Raw genomic sequence first — 12,132 nt, 5'->3', positions numbered from 1 at the left:
ACTACACTTTAAAAAAAAAAAAAAGACCGAAAAAAAAAAAAAAAAAAAAAAAAGAATTGCTCAATACTTGAGACAGAAATTCTAATTATTCTAATTTGATCATTAGACACTGAATACATATATCAAATAATTATGCTATAACCCCATAAAAATATAAAATATTACATGCCATTTAAAATTTTTAAAAAGTAGGAGGAAGAATGGGTAGAGATTAGTTAGCAAGTATAAAATTAAAGTTAGAATAAGTTCTGGTGTTCTTTTGGAGTTAATAATGCATATTTCAAAACAGCTATAGTTCAATCCCTGGTACCCCCCCAAAAAAAGCTAGACTAGAGATTTTTTTTTTTTTTTTTTTGGTATCAGGGATCAAACTCCGGTCCTTGCACTTGTGAGGCAGGTGGCAGCACCACTGAGCTAAATCCCTGGCCCTAGAATACAGAGTTTTGAATGCCCTTATCACAAAAAAGATAAATGTTTATAGTGATGGATATGCTAATTATACTGATTTGATCATTACATAATGTATAAATATATTAAAAATGTTATACCCCACAAGTATGTACAATATTGTGTGTCAACCATAAATAAAATGTTTAAACTAACTAAATAAAATTTTTTTGCCAAGAAAGCACATTAAAAGCTTTATGAACCAGGAACTAAGTTTAAACAACATGGCCAAAATCCCACAGCTAATGCATGAAAGAGATAGAATTTGAAACAGACTGTGTGACCCTCTAAGCCTCTTTTCTGTGAAAGTAAATGGTCCTTTTCAGTTAGGATCAAGTACTAGGTTTTTTTGCTCTTGTTTTTGTTTTGTTTTGTTTTGTATTTTTAGCTTGCTTGCTTTTCTTTCTTCTTTGTTCATTTTTTAAGACAGGGTTTCACTATGTTACCCAAGATGGTCTCAAATCCATGGGCTCAGGTGTGGTGGTGCATGCCTGCAATCCCAGCACTTGCTTGAGAGGCTGAGATAGGAAAAATGCTGTGAGTTCACGGTCACCCTGGACTGCACAGTAAGTTCAAGGCCAGCCCAAACTACACAGTGACACCCTGTCTCAAAAAAAAAAAAAAAAAAAAAAAAAGAATCAAATCCATGGGCTCTAGTGATCGTGTCTCAGCCCCCCAATTGCTGGCACTAATGTATAGTCATGCACCACCATGCCCAGCTGAAGTATTAGTATTGATACAGAAATGGAGAGTCAGGTCCACTCACCAAACTGTGGAGCAGGATAAAATATCTGTGCCTTCTCCAGTTAGACAAAAGTGAATCCTGAGGTAGGAGTCAGGGTTTCACATGAGCAGGCATTTCCTCAGAACCAACCTTTTCTTGGGCAGATAAAGTGAACACAGATATTCACCAAATCACCAAAACATGAAGGAGCTAAAACTCTGAAAAGAATGAACACTTAAAAAGCTCTTTTTCCAAAGTGGGTACCATGATGCACACTTTGGAAGGCTAATGAGGAGGCTCATAACTTCAAGCCCAGCCTGAGAAATTTAGTGACACTGGTCCCAAAATAAAAAATAAAAGGAAAAAGAGAGAGAGAGAGAGAGAGAGAGAGAGAGAGAATGGAAACAAAACTTGTGTAAATGGGGAGGGGAAGAAGGGCTGAAGAGAGAAGAGGATGAGAAAAAAAGAATTTTTAAAAAAACAGCAATAAATAATAAAAAAGTGCTAGGGATACAGTTCAGTGTGAAGGCCCTGGGTTCAATCCCCAGAACTGCAAGGAAAAAAGAAAGAAAAGAAATTCTATTTTCCAAGTAACCTACTTTCAAAGGAAATACTAAGTTTGTGGGACTTATCTTGTCAAGAGAAATCATTTTAACTTTTCTCAAGGTAGGACCTCAGGAAAACAATGATCAATCACACTCCATGGTGAGAAGCACTAAATTTCTATTGGTTCAAAAATGTTTACTCATGGCTTGAGGGTTTGTTTTGTTTTGTTGGTTGGGGAGCGAACTCAGAGCCTTGAATGTGCTAAGGACGCATTCTACCACTGACCTACACCTCTACCCCTAGTCTGAGGATAAGGGCATTATCATATTTCACAGGTAGCCTTACAATCTACTTTCCATCTTTATATCTTTGAAAAACAGTGATTTATGTATTTTAAGGAATGTACACAAATGACATCATATTATATGTATTATCCCACAATGTGGTTTCTGAACTTTATCTTTTTACATCCTTCTGTGGTGATCTTTATTTGGTATTAATAGCTTATTCTCTAAAGTATTTATACCAAATTACTTTCACCAGCAGTACCTAAGTGTTCCTGTTTTCCCACAACTTCATCCCATACTTCACACTATCTTTTAGATTTTTACCAGTACTTTGGACTGGTTTAATAGGAATGTGTTAGAAATGTTAAGTCTCAGGCACCAATCCAGATCTACTGAGTCAGACACTGGAAGTAAGCCCAAGCAGTTTCATGTGAATCTGATGGACATCAACATTTAAAAATCATTGTTTAAATAAATTACTTTTCTAAAAGCTTTATTAACTCTATATCCACTTCAATACAATTAACTCAATCAGGATGTAAGTAAGTAAACCTTGTTCCCAAAAGATATGCTTTGGCACCACTATCTGGCCAGCTATTGAACTAATTGATCTGAGATGGCATTTGTTTTATCCTAATCCCAACACTAATAAATAATGTAGAATTAAGGATTTATAATGCTTTTGGTGAGAGGCTCAAAGTTCAGCTTTTAAATAAATATAATGGGTAGTCTTAATATTTCAACTTTGAATGACTGATGAATGAATTTACAAGCCTTGTTCATGGGGTGGGAGTGTGGCTCAGTGGTGGTGCTCCTGTCTAGTATGTGCAAGGTTGTGGGTTCAGTCCCCAGCACCAAAATTAAACCATGTTTAGTTTACTGTGGGGACTGAAAAACAAGGCATGGTGAACTATAATAAACCTTCTGTATGTTCATAATCTCACTGAGCATACTCTTGGGGATGCCTTAGGACAAGAATTAATAAGTCAAACAAAAGCAATTCAGTAATTTTACATGTATTGCTTCACTATAGTCTTGAAAAGCAGGTATGGTGGGGAGTATAATCATCTCTGTTTTATACAGGAGGCAACTAAAAATCAAGAGAGATTAAAGTAACTCAGCCAAAGAAATCGGTGATTAAGTGGTATTTGCTGTGTGCTAAGTCCTATACTAAGTGCTTCATTTACATTATCTTTTTTTTTTCTTCTCGGTACTCGGGATTGAACTTGGATCCTTATGCTTGCAAGGCAGGTGGCAGAACCACTCAGCTAAATCCCTGGCCCTTCCTTTACATTATCTTACCTACTTAGTCCTGTCCATAAACCATTCAAGATATGGCTTCAAATATACCCATTTTTCCATTTCATTTTCAGTTTTGCAGTACTGGAGAGTGAACCCAAAGCCTCACTCACGCTAAGCAAATATTCCACCACTGAGCTATATCCTCAGCCCATTTTTATTTTATTTTGAGACAGTGTCTCAATAAGTTACCCAGGCTGGCCTCAAACTTGCAGTTCTCCTGGTTCAGCCTCCAGAATAGCTGGGATTATACACTCATTTTTAAATGAGGCTGAAAAAAAGTGAAACTGTAAACCAGGTGTGGTGACACATGCCTGTAATCCCAGTACTTCGAAGGCTGAGGCAGGAGGATCCTCATAGGTTTGAGGCTAGTATGGACTACATAATGAGTTCAAGGCCAGCCTGAATTACATGAGAATTTGTCTCAAAACAAAACAAAATAACAACAACAAAAAAATGAAATTGCTCATCCAGAAACTGGAGAAACAAGCTGAACTTTTCTCTCTGCCTCTACCCACGCTCTAGCCATTCAAGTTCTTGATGGGATCTCATTCTGCTGCCTAGGCTGGTCTCAAACTCTTGGGCTCAAGAAAGCCTCCTGCCTCAGCCTCTCTCATAGCTGGGACTATAAGCACACACCACAGTGCCTGACCATTCCATTTATAGAAAGGGTGCTTTATTTACATCTGTGAAATATCAGGGAAAATTTGTCTCAGATAACAGACATTTTTCTCTCTGGGTGCTTTATCACACTGGCATTTATAATTGGTTACATAAGGTTTCTGCTTAGTTTACCTTAGGTAGATAGCACTAAGGCAAAAAATAAAAAACACAAAAAAAAAAAAAAAAAAAAAAAAAAAAAAAAAAAAAAAAAACCTCTAACTTAATCTCATACACGTCTTTGTGACCTAACCATACAAACTTATTAATTTTAACCAAGATGAGAAGAATCACCTTGTTTTAGAAAAGAACAGGGTCCCAAAGTAACAGATTTATTTCCTATCCAGTGATAATGCAGCTACTTATTGCAGTACTTAAGAGTCTCAAGAATGGTTTCTTCAATGTAATTTTAAAAACTCAGAAGAGCAATTGGAAGCTCAGTTCTCCCACTTAACAGAGCAGCACTTGGCCATTAAATGGGCAAGCCATTTAACTGAGCTTCACTTCCTCATCCATAAAAACAGAATAATAATCCCTATCCCTTTTATTTCATTGCTATCAACACAAAAAAATAAAAACTATATGAAGTGAATGCCGGGCATGGTGGTGCATGCCTGTAATCCCAGCACTCGGGAGGCTGAGGCAGGAGGATCGCTGTGAGTTTGAGACCAGCATGGGCTACACAGTGAGTTCCAGAGCAGTCTGAACTACATAATGAGACCCTGTCTCAAAAAACAAACAAACAAACAAAAACTATATGAAGTGAAAATCATCATGACTATTACTGATCCCAGCTTTAGTCCAAGAGTACTGCACGGTATATTGCAAAGCTCTCACTTTATGCACATATTCTCCTTACTTCTATCATCTTCTAGAACAAACCAAGCCATTCCATGACCACCAGCCACAATCACCAGGCTCTTGCCCCTCTTTCCTGAAACTACATATACTGTGGAGACTGAAAATACTATTCCTAAATTTTACCATGGCCCTATGAGGGTAAGTGTAAGAACTCCAAAGAAGCAAATATCAGGAGGCATGGCACAATGGTAGAACACATACTTAGTATGCACAAGATCCTAGGTTCAAACCTTAGCACCACTACCATGAGAGGAAAGAAGGAAGTGAGGAAGTGGGTGGGGGGAGATGAAACCATTAGAGAAGAAAGAAGACAGTATCTTCATTCATCCCTCTATTTCCATCTCTCTCTGAAGGCTGAGTTCCTACTCCAGCCCTGTCTCTATCAGAAGAAATGTGCAGATAATTTAACTGAAGCCAAATATAATCCACAATAATGTTCCTTCTCTTGGCTTGATTGGAAAGAATCTTTTAATATTAATCTTTTAATATTAATCTTCAATACCTCAATAATTAAATCAGCCTTGGATTACTAAAAATGTAATTGAAAGGTCAGTACTGAAAATACTAGCCACTAGAAATAGCTGTACTCCAAAAGCCAATGCAATTTTATGTTCCATATCATACATTAATTTGTGTAAAAGTACCAAGATTGGGTGTGGTGGTCTATATCTATAATCCTAGGACTCTGAAAGATTGAGGCAAGAAGATCACAAATTCAAGCCTGGCCTGGGCAGCTTTAGTGAAACTCTGTCTCAAAATAAAAAATGAAAAAGGGCAAGGGATGTAGCTCAGTGTGAAGTCTCTGGATTCAGTCCTCAGGACTGCAATAAACATAAATGTATCAAGATTTAATTCTTCCAAAAGTCTTGCCATCTTATATCATCTTGAGGAAATAAGAATATTTTCTACTAACTTGGATCTGATTCTGCCTGTCTGTCTATGCTGCGCTGGATACTGAACCCAAGGGCTTGTGCTCAGCAAGGGCTATATCTGCAGCCCTTTTTGCTTTGAGACAGCGTCTCCCTAAGTTGCCCAGACTGGCCTCTGATCTACAGCCCTTCTATCTCAACCCCCTAACTAGCTGGAAGTACAGGAGCACAACACCATACCTGGCTTCTAACCATACTAGTCTTAATACTTCATATTTATCAAGGAAAATTTTGTGACTAATTCAGCAATGTTGTCATCATTTAACAAAGATACCCAGAGTTAACATCTTTACTTCATGAAACAATTATACTGAGGAACAAATTAGAGGACTAATGCTGGGAAACAGGGAGATAGATCTTTTGCAAATGGGAAGAAGACCAAGAGATGGAAGGAGGAGAGGGGAAGGGGATATAAAAGAATTAAGATATGTTATGTACCATTCATATTTGTTTTTCATTTAACCCTCACAACAACACTATGACTGTGGAACTATTATTGCAACCTTGCTCTGTTGTTTGTGACAGGGTTTTGTCATGTAGTTCAAGCTGGCCTTAACCTTACCATGTAGCCCAGGCTGGCCTAAAACTCATGGTGATATACCCACTTCAGCTTCTCAAACACTGCGACTATAGGCATGTACCACTGTGCCGTTTTATCATACCACTTTTAAAATTTTTATTTGTACATACTTGCAGTACATAATTATTAGATTCATCATAGGGAGTTGGTACATGTACATACAATCTTTTTTTTTTGGTACTTGGGATTGAACTTGGGACCTTGTGCCTGTGAGGCAGTTGGAGGAACCACTGAGCTAAATCTCTGGCCCTGTACATAACAATCTTAATTCTTATTACTTCTTCCTCTCTTCTCCCTCCCCTTTCCTTAATCTCTTGGTTCCTATATACAACACCACTTTTTTTATGGATGAGAAACGAAGGCACGGAAATGTCAAGTGACTTGCTTGAAGTCATGTAGCCGATGGGGTAGAGCGGAGATTCAAAATCAGTCCAACAGAGCTTAGAGTCTGCTCTAGACCTTTACACCATGCATTTTCATTATTCTTTTTTTTGGTACTGGGGATCAAACTCAGGACTTTATGCTTGAGAAGTAGGCAGTGAGCTAAATCCCTGACTGTCATTATTCTTGAGGGTAAAAAAAAATCTTACCCTTCTTGATGTGGTTTTTCTATAAAATGGAGTACTACTCAATCATAAAGCATGAGAAACTAGGCATTCATAGGAAAATGGATGCATATTGAGGCCATAATCTTAAGTGAAATAAATAAGACACACATATGTAAATACCGAATAGTTTCTCTGGTGTGAACAACTAAAAGTATAAATAAGATCCAAATTGTATAACTGACAGTGTGAAATAGGAAGAAAAGGGCTAAAGGTGTAGGGAAAGTGAAAACGGTAGGGGAAGGGAAATAAGGGAAAAGAAAAAAATATGAGAAAAGGAAAAAATGGAAACAAAGACTTTGTAAATGGGGGAAGGAGGAGGAGATAAAGAGAGGGCAGGGTGTGGGGAAAAAATGAAAACCAAGATCTGTCATGTAAAGGTACAAGATCCCAATGATGAATGTAATTGCACTGTACACCTAAAATGTACCAGTAAGCTCAATGAGAAAAAAAAAATCTTAACCTTCTTACGTCTCAAGCACAAATATGCATACACACAGTACAGAAATACGCAGTTGATATATATTCTGATATATAACACTATTGATATATACATAGTATTAAAATTTCATGAAGGTGGCAATTAGGAAAATATTGTAAAAAGGCTACAGAGGCAAAGTCAGGGGAGATCATGAAAAAAAGGACAACAAAAACCCAACAGCTTTATACTACATAGCCTTTCTTTTTTCAACATGGAGATAAGCATAGTCCTCTGTTTTGCTAAGAAAAAATGGCCAGTTTTTCACTGTTTCATTGACTAAATATGAATTATATCATCATAATAATGCCTTAATTATGTATCAGGCATTACATATAAAATGATGAACATGCCCTTTAAGAAACTATCAGCCTGGGCCAGGGACTTAGCTCAGTAGTTTCACCACCTGCCTTGCAAGCACAAGGGCCTAAGTTCAATCTCTGGTACCAAAAAAAGAAAAAAAGAAAAAATAGAAATTATCAGCTTGCCAAATAAGCAGACAAATTCAATACAATGTGATAAGCACTCTGACTAGGCTTGAGAGGCAGGGACAGTTTCAAATAGTTTCTTTCTGAGCTAAATCCCCGGCCCTCAAATAGTTTCTTGAAAGAGATGTTGTCTCAGCTAGATCCTAATGGAGGAGTAGAGATTAGCCAACCTCAAGAGAAAAGATGAAGGATGAGAAGAATGGTCACTTAGGCAGAGATAGCAGCACAAAAGACTCAAAGTCATAGGACCTCATCAACCAAGCAAAGAAATCTGCAGCTTACTTTGAGGGAAACAGCAAGCCCCTGAAAGGCTTTAGGTAGGAGAACTGTGCTTCAGAAAGATTCCTTTGGCAATGTAAAGGACATGTTAGAAATTCAAGGTAAATACAAGACCTATTGGTCAATAATAAAACACAACATACAGTGTTTTTGTTGTTGTTGTTGTTTTGTTTTGTTTTTTGGTAGGGCATGGAGTGGTACTGGGGACTGAATCCTGAGCTATATCTGCACCCTGTTTTGTTTGGTTTGGTTTGGTTGGTTTTTTGAGACAGGGTCTCAATAAGTTGCCCAGGATGGCCTTGAACTTGTGGTCTTCCTACCGCAGTCTCCCAAGTAGCTGGGATTACAGGTGTATTCCACTGTGCTTGCCCATAGGTTCTTTCTCATACCTGGCTAGCAGGTGACAGTTACTATGTTCTATAAATTTCAAGTGACTAAGCAGTTATGTTTCTGCCTCTTTTACTCCATATCCATTACTAACAATAATAAAGGTTAAAACAGCATTCTAGGACTTGTAGGTCTTGTATCACAAAAATACAAAACTAAAAACATGCATTGCAAAGTATTAAACAATTTGAGAGATTGTCTCTCCAAGAAAGTAAATTACTTACAGTGCCTTCAACCTCTGAATAGAGTCCGGACCAGAAGCTAAAAGTACTTTTATCCAGCTGATAGAGTCGCGATTTCTCAAATGTTTCAGAATCCATAATCTGTTCTAACTCCAGCGGTACATGAGTTGTTGTTTTATATATCCTTCTCTGAAATATTTTGAAGAAAGCATTTTAATGAAACATTTTCTATTATAATAGGAGTTTATGATCAAATATATGACTTACATAGCATTAACTTGTCATTTAAACCTGTAGAATGTTTCATACATAGACAAATACGACATTTATCAAGTACAGTGACCATGGAAACAAGTGATGCAGACAGGTAAAAGCAGAACAAGAGGATCTGAGGCTAGGCAGAATTAAAATCGAGGTAGTCAGCATACTCTAGCTTGTAACCAAAATTGTAACATCACAAGAACACTATTCACTGTATGATTCACCTAATGTAATATAGAAAATTAATCTATGAAAAAGAAGTAAACCTGCCAACCACTGAGTATTAACAGATATTGTGGTTGGTCATTAAGGGAGATTTGAGGAACAACAGAAACTATCAGGTCTCCAAGACCAACTTTCCCTTTAGGACAATTCTTGTTTTTTGTGGTACCAGGGATCAAACTGGGGACCTTGTGCTTGTGAAGCAGGCAACAGAACCACTGAGCTAAATCCCCAGCCCACATTAGGCCATTCTAAAAGCCATTCTCAGCCTATGGGACATAACACAGGGAACAAATACCAAAAAATACAGTAGACTACATCTTCTAGAATGGTTTTACAACAAATGCTTTCCTAATAGACAAGTTATGATCAAAATGTATTAAAAGACATTGCCATTAATTCTCCTCAATTTATCCCCTCAAGTTATCTGTCTCTTCAAGAGCAGAAGTTGCTTACACCAGATCCAGTGAATGAGGTAGGTAAAGATTTTCTGTAATGTTTTTATTTGACAGAAAATGCCAGCCAGGCATGGTGGCACATGCCTGTAATCCAAGCATTTGTGAGGCCGAGGCAGGCGGAGCACCAGAGAGTTCAAGGCCAGCCTGGGCTAGATAGCGAGTTCAAGGACAGCCAGGAAAAAAAAAATGCCATAAATATTTTGAATCAACCCAGGACATTAAAGCAGTGATAAAAAGACATTCTCAAAAGAAAACTCCCAAAACTGCTTCAGAAAGTGGTAGGAATGATGACATAAGTATGTGTGAAGCAAGGGTAAGTGTTTTGAGGGGGATTAATAACAATGTGCTTTCTACTGTAAAAAATTATTTAAACATTCACTACAGTTTGTGATCATACCTCATATTGTGTCAGTAGAAGCTGAAGGCATTAAAGCTACTCAGTAAAGATACTATGGAAGATCTGGGCATGATGGAGCATGCCTGTAATCCCAGCAGTCTGAGGCAAGAGGATCATAAATTCAGGGCCAGCCTGGACTAAGCAGCAATTTCTTTTTTCCTTTTGAAACAGGGTTTCACTGTTAATTTAGGCTGGCCTTGAATTCACCATGCAGCCCAGGTTGGCCTCCAACTCATGGTAATCCTCCTGCCCAGGCCTCCCAAGAGTTGAGGCTACAGGAGTGCACCATCATGCTCTACAAAGTAAGTCCAAGGCCAGCCTGAACTATAGAAAGTAAGATTCTGTCTCAAAAAACAAAACAACAAAAAGGTACTACTGAAAAGTTGTTAATGGAATAAGAGTAATTAAAGTAAGACAGATGTTCAAATCTCACCCAACAATTTTGACATCACATACTGTATGATTTTTACTTTATGAAAAGGATCTTCTGTAGACCAGCAATATTCTCTATACTAAGGAACCTATTCAACAGCTCTGTTGGTGTATTTAATTTTACAACTCAATACCTATTTGGACATTTAACTAAAGGTAGATTGACCTGTAACCTAGACAATGACAGATACAGAAAAATTAAAGATTTAGGAAGTGTAAAGATTCATGCAGAATGTAAGCTGACAGGAAAAATTTGCAGAAGAAAAATACTTATGTTCAAGAAAAAAAGAATTCCAGCAATTAAAAAGAGAAAGGTTTTCATAACCATCATTACTGACATATAGTAAGACCCAGATTATGATTTTCTGTACCAGGAGAACATTCATAAATCAGATTTGTTCGTAGGTTAGACAAAGTGAGTCTTACACAACACTAACACAAATATACAGCGTATATTGTTTTGCACTCTCCCCTCTACATCACCACTGGTTTTCCTCTTGCTTCCAGACATCTTGGGCTCTGAACACTGTACAACTGTATACCATCATACTGTACAGTAAGCACAGAGCAGTAAAACTGTGATTAACGTCCCATAGACACCTGGGCCACTTCTGTGATTTGTTCATATTCATCAGGATCTGTGAAAGTTTACAACTCAAATGTTTTTAAGTCTGGGACTAATTCACTAACAATGTAAACTAAGAAAAGCAAACAAGCTGGGTGTGATGGTGCACACCTGTGATCCCAGCACTGGGGCGGCCAAGGCAGGAGGATCACCATGAATTTGAGGCCAGCCCGAGCTACATAGCCTGAACTACAAAGTAAGACCCTGTCTCAAAAAAATAAAATTAAGTAAGGAAAACCGGTAGTGAGACTGCAATAAAACCATCAATTAAACTTATTTTCATTTAAAATTCAGATCTCTATCAAGCTGTTAACTATGATTATGCCCTGGAAATGTTGTGACTTTCACTTTCTTTTCTTTTTTAAAAATAAATTTTATTTTATTTTATTCCATTCCCCCAACTTTCACTTTCTATTTCACTACTTTAAAAAAATTTTTTTAACCCAGGGCCTTCTGCATGCTACTAAGCTACATTTCCAGTCCTTTTTATTTTGTATTATGAGACAGGGTGTCAAGCTATCCACTTCTCTCTCTTGCCTCGACTCTCCAATACTAGGGATTTCAGGTTTGGGGCCACTGTGCCCAGCTATTTAAATATTTTTAAACAAAAATAATGAAGGCTCGCTGGGCGTGGTGGCGCACACCTGTGATCCCAGCACTCGGGAGGCTGAGGCAGGAGGATCACTGTGAGTTCGAGACCAGCCTTGGCTACATAGGTGAGTTCCAGGTCAATCTCAATACGTAGTGAGACCCTGTCTCAAAAAACAAACAAACAAACAAAAATAATAATGAGTCATGAAAACCAAAATGCTTATGAGGCATAAATACATGCACTTTGAGATTTAAAAGAAAAATAGTGCAAGTCCTTAGAAGAATTGCCAAATCTTAAAGAAAATGGTTTCCTAATTCTGCCTCGAGGAAGTTGTAATTCTACAATTCGGTATCTTCCTTTTAGGGGATTGTACAAAAAAAAAAAAAAAAAAAA

At 37.5% G+C, this 12,132-nt stretch overlaps 1 protein-coding gene across 3 annotated transcripts in view; it reads right to left on the bottom strand.

Annotated features, from left to right (window-relative positions):
* Zmpste24 (zinc metallopeptidase STE24) overlaps positions 1–12,132 on the bottom strand; it is a 49,034-nt gene that overhangs the window by 34,226 nt on the left and 2,676 nt on the right. For all 3 annotated transcript variants that reach the window (XM_010625911.3, XM_010625910.3, XM_019207737.2), the window contains exon 2: positions 8,795–8,941. In XM_010625911.3, the coding sequence (XP_010624213.1) occupies positions 8,795–8,941 (147 nt within the window). The remainder of the gene's footprint in view (positions 1–8,794; positions 8,942–12,132) is intronic.

This window comes from Fukomys damarensis, unplaced genomic scaffold, assembly GCF_012274545.1.
Source record: "Fukomys damarensis isolate Sample0158 unplaced genomic scaffold, DMR_v1.0_HiC HiC_scaffold_23, whole genome shotgun sequence".
NCBI lineage: Eukaryota > Metazoa > Chordata > Mammalia > Rodentia > Bathyergidae > Fukomys > Fukomys damarensis.
Note: the sequence above shows the minus strand (reverse complement) of the source record. Positions and strands in the feature narration are given on the sequence as shown.